At 36.6% G+C, this 17734-nt stretch overlaps 1 protein-coding gene across 1 annotated transcript in view; it reads right to left on the bottom strand.

Moving 5' to 3' along the window:
- The window catches only part of LOC127642883 (multiple C2 and transmembrane domain-containing protein 1-like), a 182175-nt gene that overhangs the window by 103034 nt on the left and 61407 nt on the right, over positions 1-17734 (bottom strand). The window contains exon 2 of the mRNA XM_052125316.1: positions 10586-10703. Within this exon, the coding sequence (XP_051981276.1) occupies positions 10586-10703 (118 nt within the window). The remainder of the gene's footprint in view (positions 1-10585; positions 10704-17734) is intronic.

Raw genomic sequence — 17734 nt, forward strand, 5'->3', positions numbered from 1 at the left:
TACTGACAGATTTTGTTATGCATCGCACAATGTGCCGATGAAAACAAATCAGAGAGGAAAGCAGACCAGTAGAATTTAGCTCAAATAATAATAATCAATATAGTAATTGATATTTATGTTTGAAGTTTCTGTGTTTCTTGAGAACTGTGTCTGTTTCTGTAATGTTTCAGTATTGCTACTGTACTTTACTGTACTTTTGATACTGAGATTGGTTGTCTGTTTGATTGATTGACTGATTGAGCTAACGAATAGCCCTCATTAACCTATTAAAAATAATCACTGGAGGAGTCCCTTTTTAGCTGTATTTAATTTCAGGGCCCAAATTGATTGGTTGTCTTTGTTTGCTTTCTTACTGGTAATTGGTCAGAGCTGTTTTAAATGTATATGTTTTGTACCAAAACTCTACGCATTGAAACGTGTGGCACTCACGGTCCTCAACTACAGAGTGTTATTTGTGGTGACGTGTTAGAGAAGGAGAGCCTTACACCTTCCAAAGTGCTAAAGGCACTTGAAAACTAAGCATGAATCGCCACAGACCAAACCACTTGAATGTTTCCTATGAAAACTAGTAGAGCTACGTAGTCAAAAATCACTCCTGCAGAAAGCTGTTACGGTGAATGAAAGGGTTCAGTATCTCTTGTTCAGTATCTCTCATTGAATTGACAAAACTGTTGAGCCACTCAAATGAGATTATCATAACAGATTCTGTTATGTGTAGACAAAGCGCTGCCAATCAATTAGCATTGATTCCAGTGTCAAACGATACTACTGTATGTCTAATCGTATTGGGCGAATGGCAACAGGTGTGAAAGACCAGATCTTCACAAAAATGTAATCGAGCAAATTATTTTCTCTCCAACTTGATGAGAGCACTGATATTGCCGGAGAAGCACACATTTTGGTTTACATCAGAATTCTTGAAGGACAATTTAAGGATGATTTTTTTGTTCTGTCGCTCACTTCCGAACATGCAAGGGTGGGCAACTTTTTGCCACACTGTATTCATTTTGTATGTGAACATAACTGTGGAGAGCGGGGCAGGCCAAGCGATGATTGTAAGGAGCGAGGCCAGGATGGACACCTGGAGAGAATTATCTCGGCCAGCTGTTGGTGATTGCCGTGTTGGCGGGTGGGAGATAAAGCCACAATGAGAGCTGCAGTCGAGAGAGACTCAGAGAGAGAGAGAGAGAGAGAGCATACAATGAATCTGTGTGTCTATGTAGAGCTGAAAAGCTCCTTGCTGTTGAATGTCTTTGTTACACTGAAAAGTGCTGACAATAAAGTGTCTTATGTTGGATGCTTGATTGGCTCCCATCTCCTTCTGAGTGTCCACTTCTTTGCAATAACATTGAATGGAAGAACTGTGTGGGGATATGCGACGGAGCGCAGGCAATGGCCAGTAAACACAGTGGATTGGTGACAAAAGTACAGGTCATCGCTCCACGTGCAGTGTGGACGCATTGCATGATACATAGAAAATTCCACCTGATTGCAGGGAAATTTGGTAGTGTAAATGTACATGTATGGATTAATGTCATCATAAAACAACGACTAAACAAATTATATTTAAACAAAACATCAATGCACTATGACTGCATAATAATAGTTAGAGGGGTAAAGTTACATTTAAATTTATGGTTCATAACAGATCATCTAAAAGACCACACACTGTGCTAAAACAGCACTGGTGTCCAAGTGTTCAATGCAACTGCCTTGCATGTTCTGTCTTAAACACTGTTATTTAAACATTTACATTCTAAAGATTGTAAATTGTATGTATAACTTACACTTTAATCTAATTAATTAATTAATACTTGGACACTTTTGCTCATACGGTCCCTTACAAGCTTTAGTCGATTAAAGCCCATAGGAGCATTTTCAGGCATAATTCTCAAGCTAAAACAAGCACTGACCATTTGAGTTCAAGGTTTTATGCCTGTATGCTATGTATTTTTATTAACATTAACAAATATTACTAAATGCTGTAAAACATATACTATTAATTGTTTGTTAATTCTAACTGTATTATACCTGTATTCACTAATGTTAACAAATGGAACCTTATTGTAACATGCAACTGAGACCATGGCACTACTTTATTTTTATTTTTGGACATTTTGAGTTATTTGAAGTATATAAATAACATGGTGCATGAATATGGTAATCATTCAGTACTATGGTATATATATATATATATATATATATATATATATATATATATATATATATCAAAGTACAATGGAATTACCATCTGATACACTTAAGATTCAGAAATGCAAGAAAGTAAGGAAAGCTACATTGTTGTCTCAAGATGAAGATCCTCATTATTTTGACTAAACTTGTATATCCAGGATGTTTTAATACTGTATGCACAATGGTTTTCTGTAGAGGTCGACCAATAGTGAAAATTGCCAATACATAGAACTAAGGAGGTGGGAATGATAACTGATTATTACGATGATAGATTTTCAAATGGGTTTTTATAATAAAAAACATTTTTATTATTCTTTCCTTACTATAACAGACACAGACATAGAGGCTACAAGAGTCCAAAAGGAGTAAAATCACAGATGCAGTTCATTCTTCAGCCGAAATCCCAATAATAACCAGAAGAAGGAAAAAAAAAAGGGGAAAAGATGCACTAATAAAATTTGGTGCCTATTGTGGGACTTTTAAATACAAACAAGCTGAAACACTCCTGGGACTCTTATTTTTAAATCACAGATACTTGGCCCAGTTACAATGATCTATATTAAGTATTAACTAAATTAAGCTTTTTGTAGCCTATATTTTCACCAGATTAATGGTTTTGTATATATTTTTCACTAGATGATGTTTCATGTGAAATAAGGTTTAGTGTTATTAAAAGAAATGTTAGTTTTAATTCTAATGTTAGAAGTTGGAGACACGATGTTTGTGCCGATTGGGCACATTTCCACATAGCCGCATTTTTCTTTGCCTACCCTCGCTTAAATTTGAAAACGTAATTATTTTAGAAAAATAACTAAATATAAAGTGAGGATAGAAAAATGGATGAATATTATCAATAATAAAAGATTTAGCAAATCCCAACTAGATGCAGTAATTGTTTTTATTTGTTTTTATTTCACCTCTAGAGGCCTGTAATGTACTGCCAAACCAAGCCGTTCTATCTGTATAATCCTCCTGTGCTGCCCACAGAGAAACACGGAGAAACAAATCAGCAACTATAGGTAACTATCAGCATAGCATTTAGCAGAACTGGTTCTTTTTGGTCCATTTCCTTCAGGCTAACTAGTTTCACTGTGCCTGTGATGAGTCAATGTTGTAATTTGTGGTGGGATACAATATGCTGCAGTAATTTCCTCAAATGAGTCTGGCCACTGATATTGATGAACATCAATAATAAACACCTGTTGATGCCATTAGGAAAGGATGGACTGATAAACAACAGAAAAGACACTGTCTTACTGCATGCAAAAACAACCAAAGCTTATATTATCTAGAAAGAACGCCTCGATCGCATATTCATAATTACCCTCTCAAAAATCACAACGGGCCAAGATAGTTAAAAAAAAGTCATTGAATAATTCACACGGAGTCATAATTAAGCAAAATTATTCAAGCCAATTTCCCAGAGCTCTGACTGATTGCTGTCATTGGCAGGAAATTTGGAAATTGCACTCAGGCACTGGGATGACTCCATTTCCTTTAGAGCAGACCTACTTAACACGGGACCCTCTGGGGCTCCATGATGACACAGACTTTCAGCCCTGTCACTAACTGTACACAATCTGTACAAATTGGGTCCTATAAGTCAGGGGATTTCAAACAGCAGTCTGGGCACCCCCAAGGGGCTGCAAGGAGGTGCTAGGGAGTCTATAGAAAATAGTTTTTTTTATAAAAAGTTAGAAATAATTACTTACTACTGTTCATTCTGTTTTCATTTTATGATTTCAATGAAACAACATATTGTATTTATAATAATAATACAAATTTAAAAAACAGTTGTCAAGGGGGCCCCACACTTGGTAAAAGTGATATAGTGTAGATGTATGGGCAATATATATGGTTCAAAATTTGTCAATTTGTCCAAATTTGCATAATTCGTCAAATACTCTTGAGACAGCAATATGCTTTTTTGAGTAACAAATTAAGATAATGCTTGTTCAAAATAACAATTTTCTGTTCATTTCAATCGCACTTGTCATTTCACATCTCAAGTATTCTATAATTATATGTATTCTAAATGTATCTTCATTGTGATTGGATCAGTCAATAGCTCCTTTTCTACCACTGGGACGAACGGTTCTCATTGCTAAACCATACCATTCCTTGCCGTTCCGGACCAGCTGGCATGGTTAAGGTTTCTTTTTTACAGTGGTACAGTGGTGAAATCAGGAGAGGGTATGTAACAGATCCGTCTTTTGGCGACGCCATTATAAAAAAAACATGGGAGCAGTTTTTAAGACAGTTATTTTCCTGGTTTTGCTCTGCTAACAAACAGCACACAGAAAGGCACAAAGTTTAACAAAATTTGCTGATGACTTGTGTTTACCATTGGACACGAGCATGCAGAGACGTAAAAGTTCCCAGCCTAGCAAAAAAGTATATTTATTGACAAAGTATTATATCAGTATAATAAGAAAATAGAACATGAGAATATATTCACGTATTTTGAGTTTTAATAAGTTAGTAATCAACTTTCCTGACGAAAAAGGTGTGTACAAAAATAAATATAGTCTACAATACAAGTTCAATACATCATAATAAATTCATGAAGATACACTAAACGAGTCACCATGTACTAAACCCATGAGAACAGTTGAGTACGGTTAGCTAACCATGCTGAGAATTCTGGGCCAAGAACGGTTTATAATAGTGCCATGCCAAACAGTGGTCCAGTGGAAATGCTACTGTAATAGTTCCGTACCGTGCTCAGAACAGTTCGGTCCAATGGTGGAAAAGTGGCTAATGTGAGCCACTTTGAAAAAAATGTATAACAAATTTATTTGTGATGAAACAAATACGATTTTTAAAAAAATACTTTTTCCCTTAAACACGGTTTCTGTGAGACTTTGTATTATTTCTAGGTTTTCTCTTTTTCATGGTTAAGACAGCTGAACAGTAGTCAAACCTTTTATCGCAAAGCAATATACAGAGATTCCCATAAGATAAGTTAACATATCTCTATAACTCTTCTGTCATTCCTAATAAATCAAATCAAATCAAATGTTTGAGGTGTTTTCTGAAATATATATTTTTCAATTTTCTCTCCCTGAGATATATGTTGTCCACAGACAGGCTTCAGATTGGCTGTCAGGCATCTGGATATTTAAGAGAGAGGCAGAGAAGAGAAGCACAATGAAAATATAGAGAGGGATGCAGCCAACTCCCTATGCATCTCCCGCACACTCCATTACCCAGCATGCCTCATGAGATTGATGACTGCAGCAGTTCTTACAGTTATTCAGTCTAGTGATCCCTTGGCTGAGCGTGTATGCATGTGGGTGTGTGTGTGAGTTGCAAGAAATGGATAAATGAATTGCTAAAACAGAATTCAGCCCATAGTAAAGCATTGTGCAGTTGTGAACGGATAATGTGTTTACATAATTTAATGGAAAAATAATAGAGAAAATGTATACTTGAAAACATATGCTAAATAAACAATATATAAATATAAAATAAAATGTACCTAGTTTCATTGAAGTCAATATTTAAATATATTCGCAAGCCATTTTAAGTGGAACATGAGGAATACGCCAGATTAAATGAAAATGTAAGCTCTGTCAGCAAACTTTTTTTAAATATCTCTGGCATTATTATGCAAAACACAAAAAAGTGTGTGTGTGTGTGTGTGTGTGTATGTGTGTGTGTGATTTACGAGGACAATTTTGTAAGTTACAAACTGGTAATTACAAGGGTATTATGCTATAAATGTGATTTATGAGGACATTTATAGTGTCCCCATAATTCAAATCGCTTAAAAATCATACTAAACAATGTTTTATTGAAAATGTAAAAATGCAGAAGGTTTTCTGTGAGGGTTAGGTTTAGGGGTTGTCAAGTCAAGTCAAGTCAAGTGGTTTTTATTGTCGTTTCAACCATATACAGTTAGTACAGTACACAGCAAAACGAGACAACGTTCCTCCAGGACCATGGTGTTACATAAAAACAACAAAGGACCAACATAGGACCACATGAGACTACACAACGAAATAAAATACCTATATAAACTACCTATATATACCTATATAAAGTGCACGTGCAAACATGTGCAAAAAGTACAGGACAGTACAACAAATTACTGACAATGAACAGGACAATAGACAGTTCATTGTCTATTGGTTAGGTTTAGAGGATAGAATCTATAGTTTATACAGTATAAAAGTCATTATGTCTATGGAAAGTCCTCATAATGATAGGTAGACCAACATGTATGTGTGTGTGTGTGTGTGTGTGTGTGTGTGTGTGTGTGTGTGTGTGTGTGTGTGTGTGTGTGTGTGTGTGTGTGTGTGTGTGTGTGCGTTCTTCAGAGACTAGAGCAGACAGACTGCAAAGATGGAAAATGCTAATATTAAATTACAAAATGAAGCTGTTTAATGAGCAATAATGGTAAAAGGCAGTATGTGAGTAAATTTTACCACACACGCATACATTGCAGCATTTTATTTCAGGAAACTAAGCTTGGTCATTGTTTGAATCATCATCCATCCAGCTGTCTCGGACCGAAGGCAGAAAAACACCTTGGACAGGTGGCCAGTCCATCACTGGGCAACACATACAGACATACACATTCACACTCTCACTGTCACCTATGGGAAATGTAGGGTCTCCAATTAACTTAACCTGCATGTCTTTTTGGACTGTGGGGGATACCAGAACACCCGGAGGAATCCCAAGCAAACACAGGGAGAACATGCAAACTCCACACAGAAACGCCCAGTTGAGTCAGGACTCAAACCTGGGACATTCTTGCTGTGAGGCTACAGTGCTACCAACTGAGCCACTGTACCATCCCAAACTCCACCAGATCATTAATGAAAGGTGAAAGATAGATTTCAGTACCAGAGACAGACAACAGAAAACAGTGAGACATCATCCCTGATGCTCCAATCAGGCAACCAATCCTGGATTGGTTACAGCCAAGCTGTCAACATTAACCTAACAAACAAAAATAAGTTCATTATTAATCATTACTAATGGTTATGAAGGAGGTTAATAAACACAGAACACCCTGCCTTATGACAGAGTCTGTCAACAAAAAAGCAAGAGCAGAAATAACATTCATCACTGCTGCCACGATTTGTCTTATTTTACACATTATTATCCCAACTATTTGGGAAAACTGTCAGTTTACACCAGGTGCAAACGACAGAATCAAAATTTGTGTTTTGTGGCTTTTAGTCTATCAATTACAAACCTAAATTCCAAGTTATAGGGAAAAAATGCAAAAATCAATCGATCCCTGTTAAAAAAAATACAGCATTGCTAATAACCAGCTTGTGTTTTGTGTACTGGCCCCCCTGCATGGCATGCAGGTGACCCTACCAGTCTTTTTAATTAGCCGGAGGCGGCAGTTCGGCAGAGAGAGAGCTACAGGCAGCTGTGCTGTATGCGTTTGTGGTAATTGTCTTTTGCTTTAAGTTAATCATTAAATTATTATTTATATTGTCAAGCCGGTTCTCACCACCTCCTCTCCCTTTTACCCCATTACAGAAGGTTAGACAGACTAAAAGTCACATGTGCATGTCTGTTTATTTTTTTAAGTTAAAAGCATAGAATAAACTGATGATATACAATCTCGTCTATAGTTATGTTGCATTGTCAGATTTTTTTAATAAGGTGATTTTAGATTGTTATCAGCATATCGGTGTGCATACAAACACACTCAATGATTTATAAATGTCAATGTTCGTAAATGCACACTCACTCAAATGATGCCTGAAAAATGCTTCCCAAAATTATTTGGAACAGGTGCATGTTTACCTGGAGTGTGTTATATATCACCTTTCCTTTAAACAACACTGAGCAATCAATTGGGAACTAAGGACACTAATTTTTAAAGTAGCTTTTGCTGAAAATAATTTAGCTGCTCAGTCCTAAAAGTCTTGGAGAAATAATTTTTTGACACTCTTATGTGAGTGTAAAAGGAAAATTACAACAAGAAAAGGAAAATGTATGCAGAAGTCAGTGCAGAATGGATCAAGAGTGTAGGGAAGAATATTTGTTTTTTTAAATAAAACTATGCCAAATTTATGCAAAAAAGTCATTTTAGCTATTCAAACTTCAAATGCAGCAGAAAATATTAACCTTTGTGTATTCTATTAGCAAGAGGAGTGAAATGTTAGATTTTAAGAATTACCCTAGTTTCCTCTCAAGGGAGTGTATGACTGACTGCATGACTTACACAGACAGAGCAGAAGCTTGTGTCTCGAGGGCAGGTGAGCTGCCGACGTCTGCGCTCATTATTTGAGCATGTGACTGTCTATTTGTGTGATTCAAAAAGGGAGAGAGAGAGACAGAAAGGGTGTACAGATCTGCTGCACCATTCATCAGACCCTAATGAGGCCATTACTGCTGGATCCTGTCATTCAAAAATACACTAATGCCCTTCCTCACACATGACACCAGAGCAGCTCAGAACAGGTCCAGATTAATGGGCAGAAATGTATGTCATCTTTTCATGGACTCAGGGCTCTGTTGCTGTCTGTTGAGATACACACGAGTCAAGGTGACCAGAGCAGGAGATCTTTAATGCCTGGGCTATTTATTTTAAGTAGAGAACCATCAATTTGAATATCTCTCATATTGAGAAAAAGCCAAATCATGTTAGAGTAGCAAACAGGGTGTAGCCTACTAAAGATTCAACCATGATTCAAACACCAACAGGTGGGAGCAGAGAGTGTGGGACTCTGGGAACCAAATACAAAACCTTCAGCTTAACTGAAATAGGGATGCTTGATTATGGCAAAAATCATAATCACTATTATTTTGTTCAATATTGAGATCATGTTATTGCAGCAAGATCTACCACGGACAATAAATTCTATATTATCACAATCCCAAAATTTCAGTAGTCGGTAGAGAAATTTGATGATTCTCAATACCAGCTTCAAAACCACAATAAATAATAACACTAACTAATATGTTAATTATGGAAGAATGTTTCAAGTTCTTATTTATTCAAGACTAGAAAAGAGTCAGTAATAAAATAACAATTAAAAACAGCAATGAATAGAAATAGATCAAAAATAATAGATAAAAAAAAATAGCTTAAAGTTTTTAACAGCAGTATCAAATATTCAAGTAAACAATCAGAATGAAATGCAACATAAATCGACTTCTGGTCTTCACTGTATGATTATAACATTAATACTTTTTAAAGCTACTAAAGTTTTTCAGTCAAGAGCAGTGAGTGTTTTCTCGGTTTCTTTTCCTTTATAATAATGACATACTAGACGGCAACAGGTCTATTAGCTTACATTTATACTTACAAGTCTGACATTTTAATACAAATCTGCTTTTTTCTCCGCTGTTTATGTTCACTTTAGACATCACTTTCTGTGTTTGCATGAATATCTCACCAAGATGGGCATTTTGGCGGAATTTTTAAATGTATTTGAGCATTTTCGGACCACGGATGTTCAGCACACACACATACACCACCTGTCAATCAAACTGGCTGCTGCTGTTACTAGATCGCTAGCGAATAATACAATTATGTGCTCTGGATGACTTTCAACAGCAGAATAAGAATATGAACTTTCTAATAAAACTATTTTTTTGTTATTGATGTTTTAATCAGTCTGCTTGTCCGGTTGGCTAAGTAAAATTCTCTTTCATTTGCCCCTTCAAAAATCCACTTGTCCCGGACAAGCAGACAAGCCTTAATGTCGAGCCCTGATTAAATATTGTTTTCAACATTCTCTGATAACAATTTTTTTGTCTGCAGTATACAGTAGTTCCAAAAGTAAATGTACTTTGTTTTAAAGGAGTTTGACATATTATTTTGGAAAACAAGCCAAAAAAGACTAAAAACATATTTTGTTCCAGTGTATAACAGTCTAAGACTACACTCTATCACCTTTATGCTCACTTTGATCAATCTTTAACTCTTTAATAAAATAAAACTTTCTCTTCTTAATAGAGCTATGTATAGCTGATTTTCTTCATGATAAGCAACACACAGTGAACGTGACATATATATTCTGATTCACTACATTGCGAGACATCACGTTATAATCTAGCTGCAGCAATCTTGCACGAATGATGAGCGTCCCTGAACCAGAGTGTGCATTAGCCAGGAGAAGATACATTCTCTTCCCCTGTCACTCCACGCAACTCATAGATGTGGCGCTGACTGCACAGAGAATTGCCATGTTCAGAGTTTATTTTCAAAACCCGCTTCCTTTTTATTTTAACTTTCACAGGGCATAGCACTGTGCTTAGTGTGTTCATGAAAATAAAGCCCTAAATGTGGCAGTTTATGTCCCAAAAAAACAGCTGCAACCAGAAAGAATCTCAGAAATGTGGAAAATGTAAGAACACAGAAGTTCAGGTAAAGCTAAATAAATGTCTAGAAGTAGTAAGAACTGGTTCCTACCTCCTCTGTCCCTGATGGCCAGTTTATTGCCCTTCTTCAGCACGATATCCAATTGATACATTCCTGGCTTTGATGGGGGACGAAGTCCTTCATTACTTGGCTCCACAATGTTGATGCCCTGCAGGGAGAGAGGAGCACAATAAGGGATTCAGACAGAAGTACAAATTGCACTTGGATCTTCAGCACATATTTCAGAGAATCTATTCCTAGTTTACTGGGTATGATTTGAAGACTCTGGATGTCTAAATCTCAGTAGAAAACAGCTTCTTCCTACCAATACAATGCAGTACATTAGACTGAAATAGCTCTGCTTCAAATGCATTTTTCTTAACTGTAAGTTACAGGGGCACAAAAAGAAGAGAGAACATTTGCATATCACCGCTGGGAGAAATCCTTGCTCTTACAGTTACATAATCAGTCTGCCTCTGTTAAAAATTCAGGCCTCAAAACCTTGAGATGTTCAAAAGGGCCACACTCCTTGACTTGCTTCTCCTTCTGAGAAAATCAATGAAAATCTCTTTGAGGGTCTGGAAATATTAATGCATGGTTAATATTGTGATAATGAAAGTACTTAAGATTGCCTCTGGGCAGGTCAAAAGACCTGTGCAAGATTAGAGACAGTCTATCTCTATCCATTGTTATCATGGTATACATATCCTACAGTTTATATCATCTGCTCCTTTGAATTAACAAAACAATAATTCTGCATCACCAGATTCTTTTAAAAAGAGATTTGTGGTGTACTGTACCATAACAGTTTTTCAAAATATCCATAGCATCAGCCGAGCAAATGTCATTATTAGGATTAATGGGAATGCTAATGGATAAGTATTCCAGGTATTAAAGACCTCCTTGAGTGTATATTTTATTATATTAGAACAAGTCCCCAAAAAGGGCAGTCTCATGACAATCTGGCTCCCATCGGCCTTTCTTGCCTTATCTTACTGATAAGATACTAGTCTTGGCACACTAGATCGACTACGCTGTTGCTGCTGCAGAGCAAAGTACAGAGACTTGCTCTCTGATAGAAAATACACAGACATCCAGAGTGAAGTATGAGGACATGCTGCTGCTGCTGCTGCTGCTGCTGCAGCTGCACAGTTAGACAAAATGCAAGACATGCTGCTGCACAAATAGACATTACAAACAATCCCCATGTAGCAGATTTAGAATGTGGAGTTGGGGTGGAGATGGGTTTCAGAGAAATAACTCTCACAGGGTGCTGCAGTGACGGAAGTTGATTGGCTAAACGATTACATGCCAAAGTGCCAATCAGCTTACACCATGTGAGCCGATTGACTTGATGTGTTTACATGTGAGTGAGCCTATTGGCAATCAGATAACAAGCTCGAAGAACTGATCAGATTGCGCCACACAGAGTATGGTTAAATTGTAGTCATTGTAATTACTCTATAATATAGATTTTATTAAACACCTAACCCCTACTCTTAAACCTATAACAACAATATAACCTTCCAACATTCTAAGGAGCAAAACAGAGCATTACACCAGAACACTTGAGTCATTTGGGTCAGACTACATCTAGTTCTTTATGGAACTAAGTGAGCCTCAACTGTGACTAATTAACTAAAGAGCAGGCTAAAGTTTAAAACCCAGGAGTAACAAAAAATACTAAATAAAAAAATAAAACCCAGGAGTAACAAGACTTAAAATATGATAAACATGTTTATTGCTTTTACAGTATACATGAATAATGTATGCATGAGATCATATGAATAAACAAAGTACTAACATACAGTGCAACACAAATCTTTTTATAGGAATTAAATACTGAGAAGAGGCATTTAACTTTTGAAAGCATATAATTATTAAGAAACAAGCCACCTGGTGGCAATCAATGTATTTAAGGTTGTTGAAGTTTATATTGCTTGTCATGCTTTTATTAATCAAACATTTCTCATTTGTTAACCAATCGCGATGTATCTACGTTGTCCGGTGAAGTTACTGTGACATGTTTAATATGGATGACTTCTGAAAATTATGGTCTGTTTATTAGCAATTTCTTCATGGAAACCTTTTTTTTTTTTTTTTTAGGTAAAACCAACTCCAATATATATGGTATATTATTTTAATTTGTTTCTATGTTGACCTGATCCCTGCACCATATCTAAGGTCCGTCTCAATTAATGGCTGACCCACTTGTGTGGGTTTCAGCTGAGAGTGCAGTTTAATACAGACTAATGAATGCAGTTTAATCTTTGGAAGATTCAACTATTCATGAGTAAGACCCTTAATAAGCATCTCTCATGACACAGGAGAGACTCCAATGTGCATAGAAAATTAGAAAACTTTCCCCATTTAATCAACTGCCTTAAACTGTGTACTGTTAGGTTAGGAAAAAAAATAAAATGCAGGCTTTAGTAATTGGTCTATATCTCCCATCCCTCAGTGATTTCTGTCCTGTATACACAACACTTTAAAAAAAATGTTTTCACCTTTGTTTCCATTTTTCTGCTGTCAAATAATTAGTCATTTCTACTCAGTTTTATGAGTTTCAACTATTTTCTTTGTCAGTAATTAAATTGAAAGTGGTTGAAAAAGTGTGATTAACGTAATGCCTCAGGTTGTAACTTTGGCTTGATTTCACATATGGCAGCAATTAAATTGAAGTTTAGGTTTGCCTGGAATATACATAAATACAATGCTCTACCGATCCCAAATTTACACATGGTGACACTGTTGTTTCCATTTGTAAGTAAGAATGAGTTCCTTTTTTTCTATATTAGAGTAACCTGAACTGACCATCATTTGCAATTGAATTTGAAACAATTCCTGTCATGTTCTCTATTGTCTTTTGTTTTTGTACTGTTATTTTGAAGTTTAGTTTAGTTCCTGTTTTCTGTTTGTTTTTTTGTAGTCCTTTGTAGTTTCTTTTTATGATTGGTTTCCCCCTGATTAGTTCTCCTTCCCTGATTGTTCCCCAGGTGTTCCTTATTCCCTTGTTTGTTCCTTTTTGTATATAAGCCCTTTTAGTTTCCTTGTTCCCTGTTAGTTCTTGCATGTGTTATGCTCTGTACTAGGTTTCCTTGTTTTTTTCCCCTTTGTCCTGAGTTTTCCCGTTTTGTTAATAAAGCTGCAGATAGATCCACAACCTCTGCCTGCCTACGTCACAATTCCTTTGAAATCAAAACCGTGTGTGTGTGTGTGTGTGTGTGTGTGTGTGTGTGTGTGTGTGTGTGTGTGTGTGTGCGCGCGCGCGCCAGAACAAACTCTATACTAAAGACTTTGTTATAGAAAACACTTATTGATTGTTTCTCCACCCAGCTCGTCACCAGCAGCACCTGCCTCCAATTACCAGCTCCTATATATTCTCTCCTTTAGGATTGATGCTCTGTTAACGTGTTCTGGTTTGTTTCTATTTATTTGGTTGATTTAGTCTGTTATGTTTTCAGTGGTTTATTCCTCTCCCTCGTGGCAGTTTTGATTTTGTTTATTTAATAAAAGCCCTATTCTGCCTTTCTGCATTTGGGTCCTTCTCTCAGCACCATGTACCGTGACGATAAGCAGCTGTCATGAATAAAAGATGACTGTAATGAAGTTTCAGTCTCTGGAGTCTTACATACAGTAAAGAACATATAATTAATGGAGTACAGGATCTTCCACTCATTTACTGGGCAGATGGCCCAGGTAAGAGGGAGGACAGTATGGTAGAATGATAAAATAAAAGGACAGTCAGTGGTGAACAGTTGTGTTTAGAATTACACTTGGTAAGAGCCATATATCTCTGAGTCTGTGGTATTCTAAAAAAAAATAATCTATATTTAGAAGCTCTAGGTAGAAGCACTGCAAAATGTGACTTGGTATAGATTGAGAAAATGGTTTATACCAACAAAACATTAGTTTATAAAAGCACTTTGACTTGGCATTTGGCCTGTAGGTTGTGTTTTGATCTGGTTCTGGTCATCCTGGCATTGTTTTTTAAAGCTGAAGTGTAGCATATTTGTGCCACGAGTCACCAAAAGGAATTGCATGAATAAACATTGTTTTCATACATGCCATTGTTTGAAAACATAGTCCGACTCCAAACTAAAAGCATTGGTTGGGCCCATGTTGCTGTGTAGGGATGAACAGGATCCTCAAACAGAGCAATGTTTAATAGCCCCAAAGAACCACAGTGTTTCCACATTTTGTGGGGAAAAGCATTTTAGCACTGAACTGTAATTCAACCATCACCTTTAAAATTCACTGGGTCATAAAGTCCTGTAGCACGTTAAAGTAAATGGAATTGGTGTGCTGTCCATAATGGTAGTGCTCAAACACAGGACTTGGCTTGAGCTCTGAGAACAACTTTAGGACAGTCCAACATAAAAGTCTTCACCCATGACATGACATTTACCATCCCTTTGAAATGAAAATGCTTGTGAAGTCATCACCCCCTACTGCCAGAGCCAACTATATTTCATGCTTTTTATAACAATACCAGCTCAGTTTTACAACATGTCTATGCAATGGTTCTCACACAAACACATTTCAATGTGTGACTGTTCAAATTTTAATAGTATTGATGACCGGAGAACGCTCACAATCTAAAATCATATTTGAAATAAAACTAAAGTACCTACTCATTCTATGTTATTACTATTTTCCGCATTTTAGAAATACGGCAACATTGTAAATTCTATTAAATATCACTATTGGAAGTATGGGAATAAAGCAGTGATCGAAAAATGCTAAACAAATAAAACATTTTAGCCTCTTTGAAGTGGACACCGTGTCCCTGGTTTACAACTCTGCGTACTCGGATTTCAAATAAATTCATGAGGTATCCACCGGAGATGCTTTGTAAACAGTATTGAGGGAGTTTCCATGTTTGCTGCATTACCTTAACTACAGGCTCGTCTATTTAGAAAAAAATACTTTTTTTATTTAAATTTGAGATCTGTAAGACATTCATATGTAGTCACAGTCTCTTAATTGTGTCCTAAACCTTTGGCTGGTATTGTGTATATTGCTTCACAAAGGTAAGTTGTATTGTATGCTAGATTGGCAAAGTATCTGGACACTTCTGTTGGGTTGTGTATAGGTGCAGCAGTGTGAAATCATTGATGTGTTCTTATTTGTTATGTCCACACACTGCAGGTGGCAAGAGATGCAGAGTCTTTGCACTAATGTCTTTTTGAAAAGTTCTAGCCAGGAGAGGTTCAGATATGGGTCAGGCTAATGGCACAGTAGAGAACTGCAATTCAGAGTAATCAAAACAAAGTCCATAAAACAGTTCACACATTAAAAAAAATAATGCATTAAATAATGTTAATATCCTGAAAATGATATTACACTGAAAAACATAACAAAGAGGATCCATACTTTTCAATTTCTTACATAAATAAATTACTGAAGTTTAAAAAAAAATTGATGTTAAAATGCTTTCTCCTATCCCATCTCAATAAGTAAGCTATTTATTTATAGGTTGATTTTCTCCAAAACCGTAAGCACTGTAACTATCTAAACAATGCTCTATTTATTTGAGTGTCCTTGACTAGCTTGAAACAGCAACATTGACTCAACCTGTGCATTGACTGTGAGTTTGAGGCAGGACTGTCTGCTTGTTAAACCAATGGCAGACAAGAGAGTATTTGGGAAAACAGTGTAGATTTTTGCAGTTCTGGTTCACACAAAAATTACACACTTTAGCATTTAAACACAATGCAGAGAGAGCGTAATCAAGCAATAGTCAGAAGTTTACAAACACATTAGCCAAATACAGTTAAACTCAGTTTTTCACAATTCGTGACATTTGATCATAGAAAACATTCCCTGTCATAGGTTAGTGAGGATCACTACTTTTATTTTAAGAATGTGAAATGTCAGAATAATAGTAGAGAGAATTGTCATTAACAAACATAACAATGGTCATTATGGCCAAACAGTTACATTTATGTTTCATCAGACCAGAGGACATTTCTCCAAAAAGTAAGATCTTTGTCCCCGTGTGCACTTGCAAACTGTAGTCTGGCTTTTTTATGGCAGTTTTTGAGCAGTGTCTTCTTCCTTGCTGAACAGCCTTTCAGGTTATGCCGATATAGGACATGATTTACTGTAGATATAGATATTTATCTACCCGTTTCCTCCAGAATCTTCACAAGGTCCTTTGCTGTTGTTCTGGGATTAATTTGCAATTTTTGCACCAAACTATGATCATCTCTAGGAGACAGAATGCGTCTCCTTTCTGAGCGGTATGATGGCTGCATGGTCCCATGGTGTATTTACTTGCATACTATTGTTTGTACAGATGAACGTGGTACCTTCAGGCATTTGGAAATTGCTCCCAAGGATGACCCAGACTTGTGGAGGTCCACAATAGTTTTTGGCTGATTTCTTTTGATTTTCCCATGATGTCAAGCAATGAGGCACTGAGTTTGAAGGTAGGCCTTAAAATACAACCACAGGTAAACCTCCAATTCAGTACACCTCCTATCAGAAGCTAATTGCCTAAAGGCTTGAAATCATTTCCTGGAATTTTCATAGCTGCTTATAGGTACAGTTAACTTATACTGAGTTTACACTACACGATTTTAATGGCGTTTTTTGCTCACCAACAGTTTTGTGGAGATCGCCGACAAAAGTCCAAAATCATTGGCAAATCAGAGCTCGCTCCCATGAGTGACGATCGCACTGTATGAATTATCAAAGACACGATTTGAGAGAAGCGCCAATGCGTCTCCGATGTCAGCGAGATATATTAAATATAGAATATTATATATCTGGACCTGTCTGCAATTCCAAATCGTGCAATGTGAAATATGTTTTGACTGAATACAACTGCAGCGTTGACCTATAGCCAATGAGAGAGCAATAAACGGGGCACAGGATGTTTCAGTGTGAGGAGTCCTGATGTAACTGCAACAGAACATCAACTAGCATGGCTGCGGTATCAAGAAACTCTAATTGGACCCAAGAAATGGGCAATTAGTGGAACATTGGCAGGAGCACCAGTGCCTATTTTAGAAGAGTTGGAGAGAAATTTCTAATTTTTTGGACAGTCAAGTAAGCAAAAATAGGTAGATTTTTTTGTAGGAGGTACTGTTTCATATTGTAACCAATAAAATATTTGATTAAAAACATACACATCATGATCATGCATTTGTTTTTGTATCTCGTATCACTTTTCACGTGTCCTCTGTTGTGAAA

The sequence above is a fragment of the Xyrauchen texanus genome, chromosome 4 (genome assembly GCF_025860055.1).
Source record: "Xyrauchen texanus isolate HMW12.3.18 chromosome 4, RBS_HiC_50CHRs, whole genome shotgun sequence".
NCBI lineage: Eukaryota > Metazoa > Chordata > Actinopteri > Cypriniformes > Catostomidae > Xyrauchen > Xyrauchen texanus.